At 42.1% G+C, this 24,750-nt stretch overlaps 1 protein-coding gene across 5 annotated transcripts in view; it reads right to left on the reverse strand.

Moving 5' to 3' along the window:
• SMARCA2 (SWI/SNF related BAF chromatin remodeling complex subunit ATPase 2) overlaps positions 1-24,750 on the reverse strand; it is a 152,066-nt gene that overhangs the window by 44,688 nt on the left and 82,628 nt on the right. For all 5 annotated transcript variants that reach the window (XM_020801559.3, XM_078385052.1, XM_078385051.1 and 2 more), the window contains 9 exons: positions 21,845-21,955; positions 19,444-19,686; positions 19,071-19,184; positions 18,740-18,847; positions 17,581-17,667; positions 8,549-8,595; positions 7,275-7,441; positions 3,321-3,484; positions 1,044-1,271 (listed from right to left, as the gene is read on the reverse strand). In XM_020801559.3, coding sequence (XP_020657218.3) covers positions 1,044-1,271; positions 3,321-3,484; positions 7,275-7,441; positions 8,549-8,595; positions 17,581-17,667; positions 18,740-18,847; positions 19,071-19,184; positions 19,444-19,686; positions 21,845-21,955 — 1,269 coding nt within the window. The remainder of the gene's footprint in view (positions 1-1,043; positions 1,272-3,320; positions 3,485-7,274; positions 7,442-8,548; positions 8,596-17,580; positions 17,668-18,739; positions 18,848-19,070; positions 19,185-19,443; positions 19,687-21,844; positions 21,956-24,750) is intronic.

Here is a 24,750-nt window from a genome sequence, read left to right on the forward strand (position 1 = left end):
AAATACATTACTCAGGCAAAATGGACTTGTCCACAAAAGCTCACATTAAAATATAGCAGTTAGTCTTTAAGGTGCCACAACATTTTTGTCTTATTTATTTATTTTTCTTTTGTTTTTGCCCGTTATGCTAGGATAGACTAACATAGTTACCCCTTCTCTAAAGCTCCTCCCTTTTAATAAAACTTAAAACCAGAAAGATAAAGCTCACTAAAGATTCTCTCTAGCTAGAGGATGAGTCTCCATCACCCGCCTGACCAGATCCTTCCATTTGTTCAACTACATATTCAAAGCTAAGTTTATTCCAAAAATGCTACAACAGCTTCCTTCTCTAGTAATTTAATGGGTCTTTCTGTGGATTACAATCAGTGCACCAGTGACAGTAGCATATTAAAAAAAACTATTATTTTAAAAAAAAGATTGAAAAAATGGCTGAACATTCTGAACACCACAAAAGAACCACACAAAACTATATCTGTGTGATGATTTAAATGAAACTGAAAAGGACAGGATTTACACAATAAACCAGGAGGAATATGGCAGGGATAGTTACTACTAAATAAATAGAGAAATGTCTATGATTTCTATACATAATATTTATCCAGGCTAACTATTCAATGACATATACAAAATTATACAAATTATCTCAATTTAAATAATAATGCAAATTAGAAAAATATGCAAAAGGTCTCAAGTTGAATAACTAACACCAATTAAAAAGTCTGGCCTAAATAAGCATAAACATTTTAGTGTGGATTACACATGGCCTTGAACATATAGGGCTGGATCCTTTACTCTCTTCTATAGATGGGCATGAACCGCTGAACCCCACCTCCTCTAATGAGCACCCACTCAGAGGCAGTGCCTGGAGGAGGCAGGCCAGGGAAGCTGGGACACTGCCTCTAAGTGAGTGCCACCAGAGGCGGCGAGGTTGGGAAGCACTGAACACCTTTTCAGTTTAATAATGAACCAACAGAAACTGCCAGTTTTGGGGAAAAGGAAACCACATTTTAATTTTTAACACTTGAAATAGGTTTGTGTACTACCTCATTTTCTTCTTCATGTTCCAGTATGGCCTGGAGAAATGCCCTCCGCTCATGGCTTGAAGACTTTTGGTCAAACATTCCCGCCTGGATAACTTTTTGATCTACATTCAGTTTATACTTGGCAGCAGCAAGGATCTTCTCCTCCACACTGTTCACTGTGCACAGTCGTAGTACTCGAACCTCATTCTGCTGCCCAATTCGGTGAGCTCTGTCTTGTGCCTGCAAGTCCTGTGGCAAAAAAAGGCATTGAGTAAAATGTATTGGCCTCTTGCAATCAATCAAATGGTTGTCAAAGCAAAACAATCTCACAGAGGTTTTAAATCAGTAAACATATGAAACTAACAAAGACAAACTAGAAACTTGAATTCAGGATCCACTTGAATCTTAAGCTGCCAATGTAGAAGAAAAAAAGCAAAGAACACAGGTTGTTTAGGAGAGTCACATACATACTGTAAAGAATATACAAAGCAATATAACTATGAATATATATTTTAAATTACTTAATGGATAGAATCCTATTGGTGTTCGTGTAAGGTTTGCATGTGGCTAATTACTGAAGTGCACGGGCACATCTAGGGTAATGCAATCAGGTGTGTTACCAGACATACAACCGAGATGCACCCCAGCACCTTGTTAATTAGCTACAGTTGGTCATAGCAAATTACACAAACCTTATGCAAAGAGCAACAGGACTCGGGCCAATGTATTTAAGATATTTGAATCAGATACAAATCTGAAAAAAAATCAATTGCTTGGCACAACACCTGCCTTTTACCAATACAAACCAATAAAGTTTCTGAACCCAGTTATCTGAGTTTGAAACATACTTGAACTGTTCCTTTACTCTAATCAGACTTAGTTCAAGGATATACTTTAAGAGACCAATAATTAATTTATTCTGGATTTTCTTCATGCACATTCTCCTACTTGCACGGCTCTTTTCATATGCTGAAAGTGATGATTAAGGGAAAGGGCAAGCACGTTCCTGTCAACACGTGTGTGCTCTCCACACTTAGATAACAACTGAATAGAGCTTGTATGTCTTTATAGAACACATCCCAAATGGAAGTATCTGTGGACCATGGTCTACTGGCATTCAGTGAGAACAGCAGAAACCATAGTGATCCTTTCTCAAACTATGCTCTGGCAAGTAGCATTAGAACAAAGCAACATCTGTGTTCCTAAAAGAAACCGGGAGGACACTGGAGACACAGACAATAGAATCTCCCTCAAATTTCAGTTCAAATCACCAACCATCCTATAGGAGTTGTTCAATTCACTCTGGCTGCTGGGAAGGAGAAGGCATTCTCACGCCTTAAAAATTCCTGCCTTCCCTTATTCAGATGCCTTTTCCCTAAATTTGAGAGGTTTTGATGCCTCGAGTACAGTTATTAAGAAGCTATAATTTCAGCTTCTGTGTTTGGTTTAATTTGAAAGATTATACATAAGCTTGTTCTCAAATTATTCACTGTCCAGGACTTTAATTCCATATAGTAAGCTGTATATCTCTAGACCACAGCCATGCCTGTCCAAATATTTAAGATTTCTAGTCATGTTCTGAAGACTAGCCAAAACATGCAGGACCACTGGAGAAGATCGATCTTAATCATGCAGCAAATGTGTTCCGACATAATGCTGTGCCACAATTGCAGAAAATCAACTCTGCCTGGCTCCTCCCACTAGTACTGTGTTTCCCCGAAAAAAAACCAGGGTCTTATATTAATTTTTGCTCCAAAAACGCATTAGGGCTTATTTTCAATGGATGTTTTATTTTTTTCATGTACAACCATCTAAATTTATTCAAATACAGTCATGTCATCTTCTTCTGGTTGCTGCACAATGGTGGAGGGCGGGGTTTCACTTGAATGGGGCTTATTTTTGGAGTAGGGCTTATATTACAAACATCCTGAAAAATCATACCCGGGCTTATTTTCAGGTTAGGTCTTAATTTTGGGGAAACAGTGTAGAAACCAGAAATTAATGAGGAAGCAGAAACTCTTGGCACATCTGAATCAAGATTTTGATTTGGTGTCCTCCTACAAGAAACCAACTTCAAACTCTGGCTTTAGACTCTAGTTTGCTACAGGAGCACCACTGAGAAGAAGAAGTTCACAAGAAATATGTGGATTATAATACCTTTTTTTATCAACCCTGATTGATTTAAAGTAAGTAGATAAAAGCATAGATAAAAACAATAACTCATTGACATTTCATGTATGGAAAGGATATCAATTCTTCATGTAGCAATTTAATTATAAATAGTGGTTAATAAACTACCTGGTGAGGATTCCAATCACTATCAAAAATTATGACGGTATCAGCTGCCTGCAGGTTCAATCCTAGACCTCCTGCTCTTGTGCTCAACAGAAAGATAAAGTACTGGGAATTGGGCTCATTGAACTTCTTCAACAGAGCTGCTCGATCTTCTGATTTGGTTGTTCCTAAAATGAGAAGTCATTAAAAGGATGCATGTCATTTTGCAAGTTTCTCAAATTTAATGTCTTATTTTAATGTTGTCCACCCTGCTGCTGTTGATGCCATTCATATAACACAAGGCACCGTGATAAGCTAAAACCTGAACTACTATAAAGTTATCAGCATTTCCATACATGTTATTGCACTGAAGTACATACCACACTTTTGCATACAAAGTTAATACCATACAGAAAAACACTTAAAGACACAGTAGAAAAGACCTTGATGTCTACAAGGTAATGTCGGGAAAAGCAAACCTTGCAGGACTACTGATGGATCCTATATCTAGGACATCTTATTGGCTTTGGTTCTTCCATTTCAGAAACTTACTTTCTAAGGTCAGGGTATATAACATATAAGCATGCATTTGTTTATTTTCACAGATTTAGCTGCAGACTTGTGTTTTCGCAAAATTTTGTATTCTGTCAATGTAGCCAGACTAAGGGAATTCATATGTATCATTAGCAGATAATGTACGTATAAGGACTCTCCAGTAAAACCAGCTATAGCTGCACAAAGAATACAAGAAGTGAATACAGAAAACAAATAAAAAGACTGAAAATATTTTCCTGATATTCTAACAGACTGTTAAGTACTTTTGTTAGTGACGAGCAACCTTCTAGGAAAAGAGCTTAAAAGGACAAAAGAGAGAGAAAGAAGACATAAGATCTAAGATAGTCCTAGAAGTGCAGATTTATTTGTTGTTCTCAGAAAAAAGCAAATGAAATGTAGAGCACAGTCTATAAAATAATATCCTATTTAAAATACACGACGAGTGTCTAATAGAAACCCCAGCCCTCTGACAGGCAAGGAGAGGTATCTGGAGGATCATGGTGGCCTATGTAGGAGTGGCTATAGGTTGTTTGATGTGATCCTGCATATGGCTCTGGCAAAGAGTAGTATGAGAAGGAATGATGTCAGCCTGATGGCCATGAGAAGTAGAGAGTGCCCACAACTTCTGATTTTCTAATGCAGAATTTAGAGGACAGATTTTTAAAAGTTTATTGTCAGATAACTGCAGCAAAATTGACATTCTATGGAATCAAATGGAATCAAGTCTAACAAAAAGAGAAGGAAGAAGGAAGGTCATTCTGATGACTTCTAATCTCATCCCCATCCTTCACAAAAAGGGTACTGAGGCAACATGTAATTCAGCAGGAGGGCCTCCTTACTCCTTCAGCATCCTAGATGTTCTTTCTTGAAAGTCGGTCAAGCTGGTGAGGGATTCCCTAGACTGGCAGTGGCAAACCTTTTTGGGCTCACATGCCCAAACTGAAAAAAAACAAAACAAAATACACACAAACAAATATCCCCAGCAGGTGGCAGTGATGGAACCGGAAGTGGGGGCTGAAGGGGGAATCCCAGGCACGGAGGTGCCCAGAGACACCACTCTGGATCTGCCGATCAAAGCACCAGCACCGCGGCTGCAGCCGCCTTCTCAGGTTTGGCTGCGTGGAGGGGGGGGGAGCGATCTAGCGACATATGACTTGCGTGCCCGTAGAAGGGGCTCTGCGTGCCACCTGTGGCACACGTTCTATAGGTTTGCCATCACTGCCCTAGACTGAAGCTGTTGCTACTATTAATTTGATGCAAAAACACAATTCCAGATTCAGAGAGACAGTCCCTCCATAAGAGGAAGGAGGGGACTAGACTTTCTTACTCAGCCCCTGAGTTGTCACTCCATCATGTCACTCTAGATCAGGGACTGGTTTGTGGGTGTCCCTGAATTCCAGTCCCTTTGATACTGCAAGTTATTGTTGAGGTACCCTAAACTAAGTCTCCCGGGCACTAGCACACGGGGAGAAATCCATTTCTTCCCTGGCTCTCCTTACGGGTGTCAGAGAGTTATTGAGAGGCCAAGGTACTGTCATCCAAGGTCAGGGTACAGGAGATTAGGAAGATTAGCTGAAGAAAAAACATTTGTTGCTTTTCTGTTTTTTATTAAGAGTAGAGAACAAAGGAAGTGGTAAATAAAGAAGAATGAGTTTGACAATCTATCAGAGTGGAGGGAGGAAATACACTGGAAGTTCTGGGACTGTCTTCTCTCTCAGCAGTAGTTCCCAACACAGGGTTCACAGATGTTCTTGGACTAAAAGTCTCAGAAGCCTCCACCACTAGCTGCGCTAGCCAGGATTTCTGGGAATCCACAAACATCTAGGGACTCAAAGCTGGGAATCAACTGCTTTAGAGCAGCCATTCTCAATGGGGGGCTATACGGCAACCTTTTTGGGACTGCAGAAAGGCTGAGGAAGGCGGGGCACCCCCACCCCCGCGCTCATGCACACATGGCGAAGGAGCTCTCTCTCTTGAGCACGGCCTCTGGCCCATATGTGAAATGGTGGGGAGTGCTCGCACGCGCCAGCTCTGACATGAGCACTCCTCCACCCCTTTGTGCATGCACCGGAGTGCCCGCCCCGCCCCGCTCCTTTGTGCGGGCACTTGGGCACATGCGTGAAGGGGTGGGGGAGCACTCAGGCCAGTGCTGGCATGCGTGCGCAAAGCAGCTGCTGGGGGGTGAGTGTATGCAGGGGGGGGAGGTCTGTCTTTGCAGCCTGGTCCAGCTTAGGCCACGGACCGGCACTGGGCTGTGGACCAGGGCTGACCTTTGCCATACGGCTTCCAGCAGATTTGAAGGGGGCCACAGACTGGAAACAATTCTTCACACATCACCTTATAAAATTCATTATGTAACTTTATACAATCCTGATCCAGCCTACTTTTATTTTACATTACGTTTATGGCTGTGGCCGATAAAAGGTTGAAAATGGCTGCTCTAGGGGACACCCAAGGTCCAAATGATTGGCTGAAAGTTCCTGCCGATCAGAGTGAGTGGAACAGATCATTCAAGTTACTGATGTTGTTTTCCACTGTAGCAGAATGAATCAGATTATGCCAGCCCACAGGTTTTTTTTTCTCAGTTGACTTGATGGCAGCTGAAATCCTTGTAGGCTTGATTAAGTAATTCTCCTCCACTGCTGATGTCAATCACAGTTCTCACTAATGATGCTTTTTAAAAAAAAATCAAATAAGACAAATGGATATTCTTCCAGTATTTCTCTTCACCAATATGATTCTCTAAAACACAGTAAAGTAATTCACAGTTTTGCTCCCAGAGAAAGACAAGTGATCATCTTTAAATTCTAATGTAAAACATAGGGGATAATTGTTAAGCACAGAACACTCAGCTAAAAGTCACTGAATTCTGTCTGTCTCTGTCCATGTCTATACTTCGGACCACCATTTTCCTTCAGTTAAATAACTCATCTCAGGCGGAAAATCATGCAATCTGTGTAATGCATTTTAAAAACCAAATATGAAGATTATTTCTTTCGAGAATTACAGAGCATATCTGCAACAGTAATGAATTCAACCTCAACATTTTAGGTGAAGATATATAGATATTGCACTATTAAAAATGCAGAGTGTGGTGAAAGTACATTATCTGAAATTTATCAGATCCCTTACACTACAGATAAGATAGCCGACACAGTGGCTTATCTTAAATGTATTTACTGCGTTCTTGACTGTGGTGTGATCTGAACAAGGGGCTTTCTATCTCACAACTTACATTCCTAGCTACCACAGTCAATTTGTGCTACATTAGCAGTAGTAAATGAGAACCTTCCAGTATCATGGGCCACTTGACAGCAATGAGGAGACAGAAACAGGTATTTGAGAAATAGAAACACCTAGACAAAGATCAATGGTTGAGTTACCACACCATCTCTCAATTAATTTTTTCAGCTCAGACATTACCATCAAGTCGCAGGTAAGCAAAGTTCCGAAAAGCAAAATAATCTTCCATAATGGTCATGAGAGATGTCATTTGACAGAAAAGAAGTACGCGGTGGTTTGTTGCTCGCAGCTTTGGTAGAATTCGATCAAGTAATTCAAATTTCCCTGAGGCCCGATAAAGTTCAGCTCTGAGAAGAGAAGAAAAATGTATTGAGTAATTATCTCTCTCTCTCTCTCTACATATGTCTAGTAATGGAGGCTATTTTATAACTCTAATATGCAGTCTACTTTGTCATCTGAATTTAAATGCTGCCGGAAGCTGGGACATAGGAATAAGCACAAAACAACATTGGAAGGAAAGACCACAAGTTCATTGGTGACAGCTGCCAATAGTTCTGGGCTAGCATGGAGCATGTATCTGCATAAGGCGATTTGCCTGCCCAGAACCCAGGGTTTACCATGTAAGCCTGCCACCCATGTAAGCCTGCCACCATTGAAGCTGTCCTTGTTCTTGGTCTCTCCATTGCCTTGGAGGTGTCACACACTTGCCTATCCTTTCCTCCATCTGTCTGGATCCATCCTCTTGCCTAAAAACTCCCCCCGCCCAAAAGCTGTAACAAAGAGATTAAAAAGTCCAGTGGACTGGAGTGAAACCCTTCTCTCTTTGAGAAGCTTAAAGAGTAGTCAATTGACTAGATGGGTGGGGTATAAATGCAATAAATAAATAAATTAACCACACACCTGGCCCTTCTGATTGACCAAGGGCAAAATCAAAGGGAAAGGCCCACAAATAGCATAGTGGCTTCTGGGAAAATCCCTCCCAGCCCCAAAATTTCAGACTCCATGCTGTCAGCCTCTGCCACTGGAGTCCTGGAATGCAAAGTTGACAATGACAACTCCAGAGGTCATTAATTCATAGGATCACCCTACATCAGAAGTGACTTGACAGGGAATAAAAACAACAGCATGTCTCAATGAACCTTCTATTTACTGGCAGCATGGGCCAGATTTGGCAACATGTGGCTCTCTGCCCTCACACTCTGTTCACTCCAGTCCCAGAATGCTGGATTAAATATAAATATGCCTTTAAGAGGGAACCAGCAGAGCATTTCCTATGTTTCTATTCCTGAATGGGTCACATATTTTCTTTGAAATACTTTTAAGAACACTAGAGAACACTACCTACGGAATGAATTTATTATAATAAATAAACTGTTCTTGAGACCAATTAAAAAAAGTTTTATGTCAAGGACACAAAGAAATATGGGATAGGTACAGAGAAAAAAACATATTACCCATTGATGACACCAGTTGTATAGCCCAAATGTTCAGCAAAGGATTCCTGCAAAATAACAGTGAATTCTTCATCACTTCTAGATTGAAAGACATCCAGTCCTGCGGTTGTTTTTTTTTTTTTGAAACTTACAAACTTTCTAAACTACAAGCACAAAACTTGTAGTGCAACTGTTTTTTGAAATAATGGTTTTTAGAAACGGCATTTATCTTACAAGTGCATCAACCACACTGTAGCAAACATTTATGTGAATTAACTGACACTCTGCTTGCACATTATTGAAATGCTAGATTAGCAAATAAAGGACCAATAAAAAGTGTATTATGCAATTCATCATTTATCTTAATAATGTATGAACATTTTCACCATGCACCAATAAATTTATGCCTTGTAGAAAAGAATGGATCATTAATGTCAGGACAGCCTCTTGACTAATTTGCTGTATTTGCACATAACAATAAAGAAGAATTGCTAGATTATCCCGTCTTACTGTGAATGAGCAATGTGCTGGTGCTCCTCCTTTTGTGCAAGTCAAGGAAAACAAACCAGAAACATGAAGATTCATATCACCTCTGAACCCTGGTTTATTCCTGGCTTACAACCCCCTCCCCAAAAAACAACAAAAAAACAACAACCATATATCTAACCCAATGCTGATGGTGGCAGCTGGATTTTCAGTCCCTCTTTCCTGCAGCTCTCCTCGGCTGTAAGAAAGATACTCCAAATAGTTTCCCCTCTCTAGAACAGGGTGTTTTTTTTGGGGGGGGGCACTGGACACATATTCCTTACAATGCAAGTCTAGCTCTGGATCCAGCCGAATGTGCTGGCCATCACACATTACACAAAGCTTTCCATTATTGGTTTGTTATGCACCACTGCATAAAGGAGGAGGAAACACCCTGCAGTAGATACCCATCAATATAAACTTTTCCTGTTTCTTATGACTCCAGTGTATGTTGGATCAATAATGAAATCTTTCTGGGTAGATCTCACCACATGTGAGCAGAAAAAAGTCATTTAGTCTGGACAGCCAACCAGAAGAAAGAATCAAATTACTAGTGCTAAAGACAAGGGAGGGGAAGCAGCAATGATACACTTGCGGGTAGTGTGAAGGAGTGGCATCCACAGTTCTACCTGGAAGCTTTCTACATCATGGGGAGGGAAAGGGTGATCTTTCCAAATCTTGTTGGACTCCATCTCCCTCCATATTAGCTACATTGGCAAGGGCTGCTGAGAGATGCAGTCCAATCTCTATTCCAAGACTGCACTATGTCCACCCCTCTTCTACAAACTGCCAGTTACTGTCTCCATAGTCAATACTACCATTTATTATTTTGCCAAGAGGAAAAGCAGGTGTAGCCTACGTAATTGTCTCTGTAAGGGTAAACAGACACCTAACTTGTAAATACATCAACCTAAATATCACCCTTCTGTGCTATTTATCAACACTGAACCCCAGTTATACAACAGCTTGTAACAGGGGCTTCGTTCAGTTCAGAAATAAGGAGCTATACCATTCCACCAAGTGATATTCTAAATGGGCTCTGGGCAGTAGCCTATCTGCTCTTACTACACAACCCCAAATGATTCTGAATACCAGAACCCCATTCACAAAGCAGACCAAAGGAACTGAAATTAACCACTTTAAAAAAGAGAGGTTACTTACCTGTAACCATGGTTCTTCAAGTGGTCATTCTGTGAATGCAAACAAAAGGGTTAATTCAGCACCAGCGTCGGTCCTTTCGGAATGTTCTCGAGCTCTATAGAAAAAGAAACATAGTTTAATACTGCCTATACTGCACATGCTTCACCCACCCAAGCCTCAGTTCCATTTATCCGCCACAGATAAGAAAGCATGAGCTATATATATATTCAGTGACGGAAAGTGGGGAGGCCGGGCGGGATTGTGTGAATTCACAGAATGACCACTTGAAGAACCATGGTTACAGGTAAGTAACCCCTCTTTCTTCATTGTGGTCTTCTGTGAATGCACACAAAAGGATGACTAGCAAGCTAACTCACCGGAAGGAGGGCTGTCACTGAAGGGCGGATGCCAATACAGCTCTTCCGAACCTTGTCTCCCTCTTAGCCCTCAGGTCCAATCTGTAGTGAGTGATAAAGGTGGAAGCTTTAGACCAAGTAGCAGTCCTGCAGATGTCAGGCAAATCGACACCACATAGGAGGGCTGTAAAAGAGGCAACTGCTCTGGTGGAGTGAGCACATAAACCTTCAGATGGCGCCTTCTGTTGGAGTTCATTGGCCAAAGATATTGCAGAAACAAGCCATCTCGAGAGCGATAAGGGCGATGCAGGGAGACCTTTCTTTTGTCCAAAATAACACAGAAAGAGTTTAGGAGATAACCTAAATTCCTTAGTCCGTGAAACATATAAGGCAAGTGCTCTTCTGACATCCAAGGTGTGGAGCATGCGCTCCGTGTCACTGGCAGGTTCAGAGAACAAGGTAGGCAGTATAAGAGGTTGATTCAAATGAAACTCAGAGACCACTTTGGGAAGAAAAGAGACATCAGTGTGCAACACCACTTTGTCCCGAAAAAACTGTAAGAAGGGTTGATCAGCTCGAAGAGCAGCCAGCTCGCTGGCCCTGTGGGCTGAAGTTAAAGCCACCAAAAATAAAGTTTTGATTGATAACATCTTGAGATCACATGTGGCCATCGGTTCAAACGGTGGACGCATCAAGGAGTGTAACACCAGATGAAATGACCATTGCGGTACTGGCCATTTAACAGGGGGTTGCAAATGTGTAAGTCCCTTGAAGGACTTTAACCGTAGGATGAGAAAACAAACGGGAAGCAGGTGAACCTCGAGGTTGGAAGGAAACGATAGCAGCAATGTAAACTTTTAAAGTAGAAATAGTTAACTTGAAATCAAACAGGTAGCGCAGAAACTGCAACGAAGTAGAGAGGGTGACTGGATGTGAGGCGAGACCCTTAGATTCGGTAAACTTGAGGAAACTTCTCCATTTATACCCATACAGCCGAGAAGTTGATGCCCTTTTAGACTTGTCTAAAACTTCCTTAATCTCGGGGATATCCTCCAGGCAACGAGATGTATCATCTTGAGGTCCGGGTGGAACACCTTGCCCGCATCCTGAGTAGGTAGAGCGGGAAAAAGCGGAAGTGTCACCGAGTCTATTGCCATTGATGCTAAGGTCAGAAACCACGACTGACGTGGCCAGAAAGGTGCCACCAGAATTGCCTCTGCAGACTCTTGCCGAAGTTTGACTAACGTCCTCTGGACTAGAGGAAACGGTGGGAACAGGTAGAGAAGACCAATAGTCCATGATATCATGAAGGCATCCCCCATAGAACCCTGTCCCCAACCTGCCCTGGAGGCATAAAGCGGACATTTCCTGTTGGTTTGAGTGGCAAAAATGTCCACGGCAGGAGTGCCCCAATGACGGCACAGATCGTCGAACACCTCGGCATTCAGTTCCCACTCGTGCATCTGACTCATATGTCGACTCAGTTCGTCGGCTAGCACGTTGTCTTCCGTCAACACATGAAATGCCACCCGAAAAATGTGATGGCGGTAACACCATTCCCAAAATGTCACTGTTAGAAACAGCAGGGAGTGAGAGTGTGTGCCCCCTTGTTTGTTTATATAGTACGTGGTCGTGGTATTGTCTGTGACTATTTGTACCCCGCCACCATGTACTAGGGGGGGAAAAGGCTTTGAGTTCTTTGATGACAGCCAGAATCTCCAGGTGTTTGATGTGGAGAATCTGTTCTTGAACTGACCATCGAGCATGTATGCAATGTTGGCTGCAATGCGCCCCCCAACCTGTGGGACTTGCGTCCGTGGTGACTTGGACAGTCAAATGAAGAGGTTGAAATGGACGTCCTACTTGTAGGTGTGGTACAAAACTCCACCACTATAGCTGTTGTGCCAACTATGGTGTGACTCAAAGACACTTTCCTTGATGATGTCGAAGAGGGTCGAAGAAGGAAAGAAGCCACACCTGTAGAGACCTGAGTTTCAGTCGAGCATAAGCCAAGCCTGGAGTTGTCGACGCCATAAGGCCCAGGAGATGCTGAGCATGTAGCGCAGAAACTGTAGCTCCTGCCCTGAACTTCTTTACAGCCTTCAGAATCATTTGGATCTGTTCTTGTGGAAGGAAGATGCGGCCTTTGATAGCATCTATTGTGGCCCCGCTGAAATCTATGACTCTCAAGGGAGTCAAATGAGATTTTTTGTAATTTATCTTGAGACCTACATTCCGAAGCACATGTAGAATAAATTTTGTGTCTTTCAGGGCCCTGCGTCTGGACGGGGCGACCACCAACCAGTCTTCGATGTATGGAAAAACATGGACACCATTTAGTCTCAGGTAAGCAGCAACAGGTGCCATGCACTTTGTAAACGTCTGGGGGGGTGTCGCAAGGCCGAACGGAAGAGCCAGGAAGTGGTAGATGACGTCTTGAAAGACAAACCTCAGGAATTTGCAGTGTGAGGGATGAATCGTTATGTGAAAATACATGTCTTTCAGGTCTATAACCACAAACCAATCTTTTCTTTTCAGCAGATGAATGATAGATTCCAGCGTCACCATTCGGAACCAGCGTGGTCGAAGGTAAGTATTTAGGGTCCTTAGGTCCATGATAGGTCTTCTTCCTCCATCTTTTTTGGGAACAGCGAAGTATCTTGAGTAGAAACCGTTTGCAATGTCTCTTTTTGGCACTTTCTGAATAGTGTGTTTTTCCAACAAGGAGCGAACCTCCTCCTCTAGGGCAGGGTTGAATGATGTGTGTTCTACCTGACCTAGAGGAGGATATTCTATAAATTCTAGCTGGTAGCCAGAGTGGATGATGTCTAGAACCCACGAGTCTCTTGTGATGGTGGACCAATTTTGAATAAATGGCTGTACTCTTGTCACTGGAGTGGGGAGTGGCAATATTGCTTTCGAGTCAAAGATATTGCTTGTGTTTCTTGGCAGGAGGCTTGTATGACTGATGTCGCTGGGAAGGCTGAGCATGATAAGTAGAGGTTGAAGAAGTACCTTGTGAAGACCTGAACTGAGATTGCACTTTGAATTACCTGTATTGTTGAGAAGGTTGATTATATTGGCCGGAGGCTTCTTCCACTGATATCTATTGAATCTGGGCTGAGGCTGAATGTAATAGGATTTAGCCGTCTTTTTGGCCTTGTGCAGCTCTTCAAGATGACTGTCGGTTTTTTCATTAAAAAGACCCGAGGCATCAAAGGGTAAGTCCTCCACCTTGGTTTTCACGTCATCAAGAATATTTGCAGACCGAAGCCATGCCTGTCTGCGAAGAGTAACAGCAGATACAAGAATCCTTGCAGCCGCCTCCACCGAATGCTTGGTGGCACTCCTCTGATGCTTGGAAACGGTTTGGGCCTCCTCATAGGTGTTGAGGTACCCCTGCCTCATATCTTCAGGTAACAGCTTTAAACCTGGGAGAATTTTCAGCCATAGCTGCTTCTGGTAAGCACCTAAGGCAGTCTGGTAATTAGCTACTTGCAACATGAATGAAATAAGGGAGTAGAGCCGTCTGCCTATCATTTCTAGCTTCTTCCCCTCCTTATTTGTTGGAATAACATGAGCTCTCCCAGTCGGCTTGGTAAAGCTGGTCTCGACTATCAGGGAGTTAGGAATTGGATGCTTCAGAAGGAATTTAGCATCATCACCATTGATCTTGTACATATTCTCTGTGCGTCTAGGTAACGGGACTGCAATCAAAGGATGGACCCAGGTTCCTTAATAATTCCCAGCAAAGCCGGTAAATAGGATAAACTAGGAGGTGGGAACCGTTCCTTATTAATAGCCCCAAATATAAGATCCTCCTCCGGAGGTGGGGGTTCGTCCACATGCAACTTAAGAGTCTTCGCTAATCTCGATAACATCTGGGAGTAGGAAGAAAAATCCTCAGATGGAGAGGAATCATGCGGATCACCAGTGTCAGATTCAACCGTCTCTCCCACTGGCAGCTCATCAGTCTTTGGCTGTTGAGGCAGGTCACCATCAGAATCAGAGGCTTGAGAAGAGAATGGTACTTCATCCTCAGAAGACATCTCATGGCTCCTGTTCTGACGTCGAGGCTCGACGTCGAGTGCTGCAGTAGTAGCACGCTGTGGAGGTGGCAGTGCTGTCGACATCGGAGCAGAAGTAATAGAGGATCCGCTGGTTTAGCCCAAAGCGGGGCTGTCTGAAGGAATTTCTCAGCCTCCTCCCGGCATCGACGTTGATGCCTCCGCGGGGGGGTGGAGGTGGGGGGGTGTCGATGCAGACGAAAAGGACACACATATATATACAGTGGTGCCTCGCATAACAGTTTTAACTGGTTCAAAAAAAAACGTTATGTGAAACATCGTTATGTGAAACACCATTTCCCATAGGAATGCATTGGAAACCGGTTAATCCGTTCCAATAGGCACGGATTGCCGTCCTTAAGCGAAAAAACCCATAGGAAACATCGTTAAACGATACAATGTTTCCTCCATTGGAATGTATTGAAGCTGACTCCATGCATTTCAATGGCTTTGCAAAGTCAATTTTTGCAAATTTAAGTGTGTCATAAAAGGGTCAAAAATGGTTTTAAATGCTTGGATTAGCTTCTTCACCCTCTAAAACAGATGCAAAAGTTAATTTGGCTTTGATCTGACTTTTCATTAATTTATGGTGAATGTTTTTCCCCCAACTTTTGACAGCTGTCAAAATCTGACAGCTCCATTGGTTCCTATGGGGGAAGAAGAAATTCACAAAAAATTAACGAAGACTCAGCAACTGTTCTAAATGCTTGGATTCGTTAGAGGACCCCCTAAGTCATGTGCAAACCTGATTTGGCTTTGATCTGACTTTTTGTTAATTTATGGTGAATTTTTTTTCGGCCCATAGGAACCAATGGAGCTGTCAGATTTTGACAGCTCCATTGGTTCCTATGGGCCGAAAAAAAAAATTCACCATAAATTAACAAAAAGTCAGATCAAAGCCAAATCAGGTTTGCACACGACTTAGGGGGTCCTTTAACGAATCCAAGCATTTAGAACCGGTTTTGACCCTTCTAAGACACTTTTTAAATTGAAAAAAGAAACATCGTTAAGTGAAGCAGGGGACCTAAAATCGCATTCGTTATGCGAAGCATGGTCCCAAACTTCGCTAAGCGAAAATCGCCCATAGGAAACATCGTTATACGGTGCATATTATTTTCTAAAAAACCACATCGTTATGCGAATTTATCGCTAAACGAGGCACTCGTTAAGCGAGGCACCACTGTATTTGACATGCCGATGACGTCGACGATGGTCTGATGATGTCGAAGAGGAGGACATAGAGGCATTCCTTCTACAACGTCGCCTGTGCCTCGATCCTGAGGTGGATGAATCATCCGAAGACGATCTGTTTCTACGTCGAGAACGACGATGTTTCCCTTTGCCGTCCCTATGGGGTGATCGATGTCGATCGGCAGAAACATGCTTCCTTTTTTCAGCTTTCTTCCGCGGAGGTGAGGCTGGACGGGAGGGAGTTGGAGACATGGAATGAGCCAAAGATGCCCGCCCGGTGGAAACAGGGCTCAAAGGGGCTGAACCCAAGCTTGCAGTAACCTGGACAAGCTGGCTTGGCGTCAGGGAGGGAGCGCCAAGGGGTAAAACTGGCTCTGCTTGCCTGGGAGGGAGCGAAGGGGCTGCCTCCGACATGGAATCCTTGTCCCTAGATGAGTCCCCCAAAATTGGCGAGGGAAGAGATGAGGAAATGGGAGGAAGCTGCTGGGCAGAATCTTTATTCTTGACTGACTGTTTAGTCTTCATTTGTTTTGCAGGCTTGGCAGCAGAAGCAGCCTTAGAAGAAGATGTCTTTTTAATTGCAGACGGCTTCTTTGCTGGCTTGGCAGCAGGCACTTCAGAAGGATTAGCAGCAGGTATCTGGTGAGGACTACCTTCAGCACGGGGTGTGTGTGTGTGGCAGCAGGAGACGGGAGCTCCATAGCGGACGGTTTAGAGGCTGACAGAGCAGAATCCCACAAGTGCAACTTTAGCCTTTGCTGTCGTGCCTTCAAAGCAGTTTTAGTAAAAGCCTTGCAGCGCTTGCAATTTTGTGATGAATGCAATTCTCCAAGGCAAAAAAGACAGGTGTCGTGTCCGTCATGGTACGGGATTTTACCACAGCAAACCACGCACCAGCTAAAGGGGCCAGAGGGTGGGTGGGGGCATAGGCAGAGACCGATAGAGCTAAGACTCAGCCAGTACAAATGGCAGGAAAAGGGTAAACCCCAGCCAGAGTAACACGGAAAATCCGGAAGACCAAAACAGAGTCCGTAAGGCAGAAAGAGTAGTCAATAAGCACGCTAAGTTTGAAAAACCCAGTAAAACGAACAGCAAACAGAATTTAGCAGAGCTAAAGCCGAAAGGAACCACTTCGCATGGCGGAGAAATGGAACTGAGGCTTGGGCGGGCGGAGCATGTGCAGTATAGGCAGTATTAAACTATGTTTCTTTTTCTACAGAGCTCAAGAACATTCCGAAAGGCCCGACGCTGGCGCTGACTTAACCCTTTTGTTTGCATTCACAGAAGACGACGATGAAGAATACTGGCTCTTATCTTAAACTCTCAACAGCACCTTGGAGACAGATTGCATGTGCATTATCCTTAACAAGCTACTTTTTCCTGGCTGCTATTTTATGATATCAAATGGTCCAATTTGCAAAGGATTCTCAAAGCAGAAAACTATTTAAAACAGAATGGAAGCAATTAAGCAACACTGGATTGCCACTCAATTTCCTTAGTAACATGGAGGTACATTTTCCTGTTCCTGTCACAGAACTGCCAATTTATTTATTTTTTATTTAATTTATTTATTTTGGCATTTTTCACATGCTCCCTTGCCCTGGGATTACCAAAAAAACAAAAAACAACCCTTCCACACTTTCATGGAAGGTTTCTAAAGCAGACTTCACATTTTGACCTCGCCAGGTATTAATTTATTTGGGACTAGAATAAAGCAAAAGATTACCCTTTAAGCATATTAGCCTCAAAAATAGACAAAAGCACATCAATTTACCTCAATATGTTGAAACATATATGGGTGATTACATATCTTCCTCAACTGCATAATTGTATTCATAAGAGTTTTGGCTCCTCCTTTTCCCTGAGGAAGTAACACAAGAATAGTCATGTTTAAGTGCAATATAGGAAAGCAGAACCTCGCACCTAGAGATATTCCCAACTAGAGTAGAGCCACTGAATCAATGGGATTTACCGTATTTTTCGCACCATAAGACGCACTTTTTCCCCACAAAACAGCGGGGGTGGAAAGTCTGTGCGTCTTATGGAGCGAAGAAAACAGATTATATTTTCCTGCTTTCTTCTCCTAAAAAATTGGTGCGTCTTATGGAAAGGTGCGTCTTATGGAGCGAAAAATACGGTATATTCACTCACTGTTCAACAACTGATTCAATGGGTCTGGGCTAGCAACTGAATTTAGGTCACAATATATGGTATACTGCAGGTATCACATACAACAAAAATGTTATTATTATTAATTTTTGGTCCTCTGCAGCGCAGCAGGGACGTGGTGGCGCTGCGGGCTAAACTGCAGAACCCTCTGTGCTGCAGGGTCAGAAGACCAAGCAGTCGTAAGATCGAATCCACATGACGGAGTGAGCTCCCGTCGCTTGTCCCAGCTCCCGCCAACCTAGCGGTTCGAAAGCATACAAATGCAAGTAGATAAATAGGGACCACTTCGGTGGGAAGGTAACAGCGTTCCGTGTCTAAGTCGCATTGGCCATGTGACCATGGAAGATTGTCTTCAGACAAAACGCTGGCTCTATGGCTTGGAAACGGGGATGAGCACCGCCCCCTAGAGTCGAACACGACTGGACAAAAATTGTCAAGGGGAACCTTTACCTTTACCTTTACCTCTGCAGCACATTTTGCCCCTTGCAAAAAGATTAACCTAATAGTCCATGGATACTAAGTAAACAGTCGGTGCCTATTTGTGCTAATTAATATTGCTGATTTCCATGAATCACCATGCTCCACCTCTCCATCACCTATTTGTTACTGCCTGTGTCTGGTATATAGTGAAAGCTTCTTACTAAGCTATCTTTTGTCTTTTTCAAGTCCTAGTTGACAAGGCTCGGTCCTCTTGATTAGGGAAGGTTTATTCTGGAAAATACCAAGCATCTCAATTCTCAGTGTTAAGCACTGAATCTTCTTACCTTCTTGTCTTTCTCTGAGCCATCTGTAAGGAGGATTCCCTTGGCTTGCATGTGGCGGTACAGAATCTTCTGAAGTGCTGACATATCACATTTAATCACATATTCAACCTATAGCAGAAACAAAGAGAAATGAACAGAGCAAAAAAAATGTAGGATTCCCAAGGTTTCTCAGTACCAGAAATGCCTGAGTACAAGATTTTGCTCCATATAAAATTATCAAACTGCCCACATCAGTAAATATGGAATCAAGCAAATGCTTTGTCTTTGTGGACTCTGGCCCACTTTATACCTCTGAAGGAGTGGAGTTAATGAAAGCCTCCCCTAAACAAACCTTTTCTGGTAGTTGAGATTCAACCTCTTTTTTCAGCCTCCTTAACAGAAAGGGTCGTAAAACTTTGTGGAGACGCCGAATGATCAGAATGGTCTCTTCCTCATTTAAATCCACCTGAAAGAAGAGAATGAAAGAATACTTTTTAAAAAAATATATTAAAAACTTTGCCCTGTTTAAGTTATATAGTATACATGGATAGAATCTGGAAGACCAAAAACCTTAAATGTCATTTCTAAGAATTTCAAGATAGAACATTATTATATTAAAGTAGGAAATAGGAATATGCTATCGCCATTGCTTTAAAAGAGTTTTTATTTGTCTGCATTGTAATATCTGTGACTTTTAAATTTAAACAAAGAAGCCCAGCAAGTACCCTTTCTCCAGTCATGGCAAAAGGGGCATTGAACCACTGTTCAAAGGTGCTGCAACTCTTGAAAATGGTTGGAAGAAGAAAATTAAGGAGAGCCCAAAGTTCTGGCAGTTTGTTCTGCAGTGGAGTTCCAGTCAAGAGAATTCTTCTTGGGGCGACATAATGTGTATTCAGCACTTGAGTCAGTTTGCAGTGATGGTTCTTCATTCTATGGCCTTCATCTACAATCATATACTTCCACCGAATCTATGCAAATAAAAAAATAATTAGCAATAAATTTCATCCCTTGAGGTTCTGAGAAAGCAGGGTTTGCCCCTATTGAGTTACAAGCACTCAGTTAAACTGATACTGCCTCTCCTGCGCTTTTAATTGATTATACTATTATTTGGACTTATTTTGAAACATATTTTGTTATTGTTTTTATTCTGGTGAGTTTGTACTCCATTATTGTTTTTAACTTTGTACATCACTCCAAAGCACGCTGGGCAAAATAAGTAAATAAATACAATTAATAAATAAAAAAAGAATAATTACAATTTTTCAGCTTAGACAAGGTTAATAACATAATCCTGTAAAGGTTTACATCCCAGTAGGTATAACTGTACTTGCTTCCAGACATATGAGATTGTAGCCTAAACAGAAATATATTCAAAAATTTTATAAAATATAGTTGACTTGGAAAGTAACTTGCATAGCCTTTGTGTAGTACCAGAACAGAGAGTGAAATTGAAGAGCATCAAATCGAAGTGACTTCATTTCACTGATTTGTGCTGTTTTGATTAAAAATAGCAATGGTCAGCGGTGTAACAAAGGTCCAAAATTATCAGAAAATGTCTCAGATAGCAACTGGACAGATTTCCTATTGCACAAGAGACCTCCTAACATTTTGAGCTACTGAAGAAGGCCTGTCAGGGAACAGAGTATTTGAGGTATCCTCTGGTCTGTTTTAAACTTCTATTTACATTTACACAGGGATTCTGAGCCAAATGGAACATTGATCATTCCATTAAAAAACACTGCCATTATGTCCTTGTTACTTGGAAAAGTAATGGGCTAAAGATAACACAGTTACTTGTAACACGCTACCTTCCAAGCCCTGGGAAATACCAAATGGGCCAGGTTTAGTGAATGCAACTTTGCAACATATATCATTCAAGAAAGCCTTTGCTTCCAAAATGATAGGATTAACAGAGCATCAGAGTAGCTGCTGAGACTGGAGCCACTGAACATATTGCAAAGTAAAAGCATATGAATATAACATTATGTTCTCTCTCTCTCTCTTTGTGTGTGTGTGTGTGTGTGTGTGTGTGTGTGTGTGTGTGTGTGTGTGTGTGTGTGTGTGTGTGTGTGTGTGTGTGTGTGTGTGAGAGAGAGAGAGAGAGAGAGAGAGAGAGAGAGAGAGAGAGAGAGAGAGAGAGAGAGAGAGAGAGAGAGAGGGGCAGGGGGAGATGAAAATCTAAACCAAAACTGTTCACATTTCATTGAGCTACCCCCTCTCCTTGAAGGAAATTAGAAGCATCTTGTGTGAAAGGACACACATCATTTATTTAATACTAAGCTGGGAAAGGGCATTTTTAAAAAGGTGACTATAGCAAGCACATAAAATCTCATTAAGCAATATACATGCTCTGATGTTTGACAAGTGGGTTTGCAGTTATATATAAAACAGCTTAAAGTGAGCTCCATTACCTAAATACCTCCTTTTCTACTCAAGTAATAGTTTCCTAGGATTAACCCTTACATTTCAGAATCTAATAAGCATTCAGGAGATATTGAGATCAAAGCAGTGTTTTCTTGCTACCAGGTTTGAATGCACAAATGAAAATGAAACCAATAGGTTTCAGTCTACTCTCAGTTGTCTTTCTACATCCATAAAGAAACTATAAAGCTCGGCTTCTTTTCTCACCACATTCATCTCTGCTCAGAAACAAAGGACAGGGGAAGGGCTGTGGATAAAAATGGAATAGCAGGGTTCCAGGATAAATGTTATTAGGCACAATGATGAAGAGATGGCTATGCTTCTTTATGGTGAGATGGCTGGGTGTTACTGATGGGATCCACAGGTAGCAAAACCATTCTGTTATCTACAAACGTGAAACAGCCACCGCAGGAGACAAACCATGAATAGGTTGCAAGAAAAGGTGAATACTCAGTACAGACAGAGAAAAACAAGGAACTGGCTTTTAAAAGTAACTGCCATCATGGATGTCAAGAGCATCTCTTGGTGTAACAGAATTTTACCCATGCATAGGGAGGGGAAGAAACTTGTAAATAAGCTAAATAGTACGATCGATCTGATCATTTTACTGTGTTTTATTAAAATTGTATCAGAAATATTGCTATAGTGAAAAACAGGCAAGAAAATTTTAAAATAAACTATACAGAATTAACTATACAGAATTACCTTAGCAAGAATATGTTTGTCCTTTATAATATACTCATAAGTTGTCAAAAGGACATTAAATTTTCCACTACGAAGCTGAGGGACAAGTGATCGGCGCATAGCAGGTGTGCCCTTAAAAAAAAGAGAGGATTAAAACATAATTTCTTCTACATACGTTTCAATAAAATGAGAATGTCAATGATCCGCATAAAGACATGCAGTCAAACGGGACTAACACACTATTGACAATTCTAATCCCTTTGCAGAAAAAGCTGAAGAGAATGTGAATTATAGTGGTTTGTATCCAACTTGTGTTGCTCTCAGTAGTGTCTGATACCCATCAGGGCTGGTGGGGCTGATGGCACAGCAGTTAAGTGGATGAAACCATTACAACATGGAGTATATGACTGTTCTAGACAGAGCAAGGGGCAATGAATGGAGTTTGGTGTAATAGGCAGAGATGGCATCTGAAAAACAACATAAAACAACCCGGCTTTCGGCTTCAACAGAAGTACATTTTATAAAAACCCAAACAAACACTAAAAAGACAAATGAAGGCTTGGTGAATAAATGCAGAAATCTTGAGCTGGCGTAGTGTGCAGGACGTCAGCTCTGGAGATCTGGCTCCATCTCTTCAATCAGCCATGCAAGTTAAGTAACCCTGAGTTAGGCACACTTCGTCAGCCTGATATACTTCACATAGTTCAGTGATGGCAAACCTTTTTGAGCCTAAGTGCCCAAACTGCAACACAATACTAACCACGACCGACCGTCCTGAAGAGTCCCACTCCTCCAGCCACAGGACCTCCAGTGCCCGCCTGGGACACTCCCTGCTCTGCCTCTGGCTGCAATCCTTAAAGGCGCAGGCGGCAGGAGCCAGGTGCTTCCATGCCTGGCGTCTGGGTGTGCCCGTGCACAATTGTGTGTTTGTGGTGGAAGCGGCTATTGCCATCTTGGCTCTCCCTCCCTTCCCAAAATCTAGGATCAGAGGAAAGTATTTCTCGATGGTGACTTATGGTTCACGTGTCCACAGAGAGGATTCTGCATGCCAGCTGTGGCACACGTGTCATAGGTTTGCCATCAGTGACGTAGTTGTTATAAAGATAAAGGAGAAATATGGGTAGAGCCACATATGATGTCTTGAGCACACTAGAGGAAAGGTGGGATATAAATGTGTGAAACAACCACTACTAACACCTTTACTCAAATATTTTATGAAAACAAAAATGCACACAATAAGGAAATAAAACTGGGTAGCGCAGTGGTTTAGGTCTCTGGCTGTGGAGTCAGAGGTTGTGGGTTCTGTTCCCCACTGTGCTTCCTTGACAGGGGCTGGACTTGATGATCCTTAGGGTCCCTTCTACCTCTGCAGGTCGATGATGATGATGATTACACAGGTGCAAAAATGGACTGAAACAAGGGTATTTTTTCAATTCTCAGGCGAGTATAGGGCAGAACCATTATTCACCCCAAGGGTGAATTAATTCTGCATTTGTAGAGTTAAAAGATGGTTGCAATTTGATCTGAGGAAAGAGGACACTGAAAGTAATATATAGTTAGCTGTAGGCATGCTGATGTTCCCTCTGCCCCCTTCAGACCATGAACAACTCATAAAAACCATGTGAATGAGTAAACTGCCGTAGTTCTGTGGAATAGTAATTTTTGTGGGCATAATGGCTCCCTCTCTAGGTGTCTTCAGAAGTAAACTTACGACTTGGTTATTTGGGCAGGCTTTCCCTCCTGCTGTATCTTAAATTCACATTTTAACATCTTGCATTTATTGCATGTTTATTGGTTTTATTGGTTTTACTTTTTTAAATTTGTAATGCTGCCCAGAGTAGACCTTTGGTCTAGTTGATTGGGGTATAAATCTAATAACATAAAATAGAATAAAAAAGTCATAAGTTCCTGGTGCCAAAGAAGATAAATGAAAAGCTAAACCCTCCAATGACGCTCAAGGGCTTCCTTGGACATTCCAGCCACAGAAGTTCTAGGGAGAGTTCAAGAGAGATCACCAGCCTTATCTATTCTCATTTGAGGATTCTACACCAGACATTTTGTGGAGCTGTTTAGATAGCCTTTTTTTGTGTTCTGGAACAGTCTTCTTTTTCATTCTCCTTTTACTCAGCCCAGTTTACTAAACCTTACTCAAATATTTTACACTATTAGAACAGGACATATGAGTGACTGTGACAGGATAATTGCTGAATGAGCTCTGATTGGATAGGTCACACAATTAGGGCATTAGTGTCTGTCTGTCTGTCTTCCTCCTAATGGTTTCCCCCCCTTCTCTCTCTTTCTCCCTGGCTTTCTGTTTTTTTTTTTTTAAAGAGGGATGGCTGTGGTGCGAATACTAACAACTGACTACTGGCCTTAGTGCCACAGAAAGCACCCTTTGCTTAACCAGCTTCCTTAATCCATTGGGTTTTCCTCTTACACCACTGTCTCCTTCCTTGTTTCAATTTTGGTCTGATGGTGCAACATCAACCAGTTCCTGTTGACCTTAGCGCCACTGGGCTTTCCTCAACATATTCCACAGGGGGATGTAACAATGCTTTCCTTAACCAGCTTCCTGCATCTAGTAGGCCTTCCTACTTTCTTCCTCCTGTGGATTTCTTTCTTTCCCTCTTTTTTAGTTTTTAGGAAAATCTGCTACTTAGAGATTCACCATTATGCTTACACTAGTGTACATTCTCAATGGGATGCTGGCTGCAATATTAAGGTGTACCATGTCCCTGAAACAAACGGACTGTCCAACTCTTCCCAAGTCATTGCTGTTCTCATCTGTAATAGTGGATTTTTGGTTGGTTGGTTGGTTTTTTTAATGGAGAATTGGGCAGATAAGGTGAAGAACTCTGGATGATGTTAAAATGTCTGTTAAAGGACAAAGCAGTCCTGATCTCTATGCTCAGTATTCCAGTAATGAG

Source organism: Pogona vitticeps, chromosome 2 (genome assembly GCF_051106095.1).
Source record: "Pogona vitticeps strain Pit_001003342236 chromosome 2, PviZW2.1, whole genome shotgun sequence".
NCBI lineage: Eukaryota > Metazoa > Chordata > Lepidosauria > Squamata > Agamidae > Pogona > Pogona vitticeps.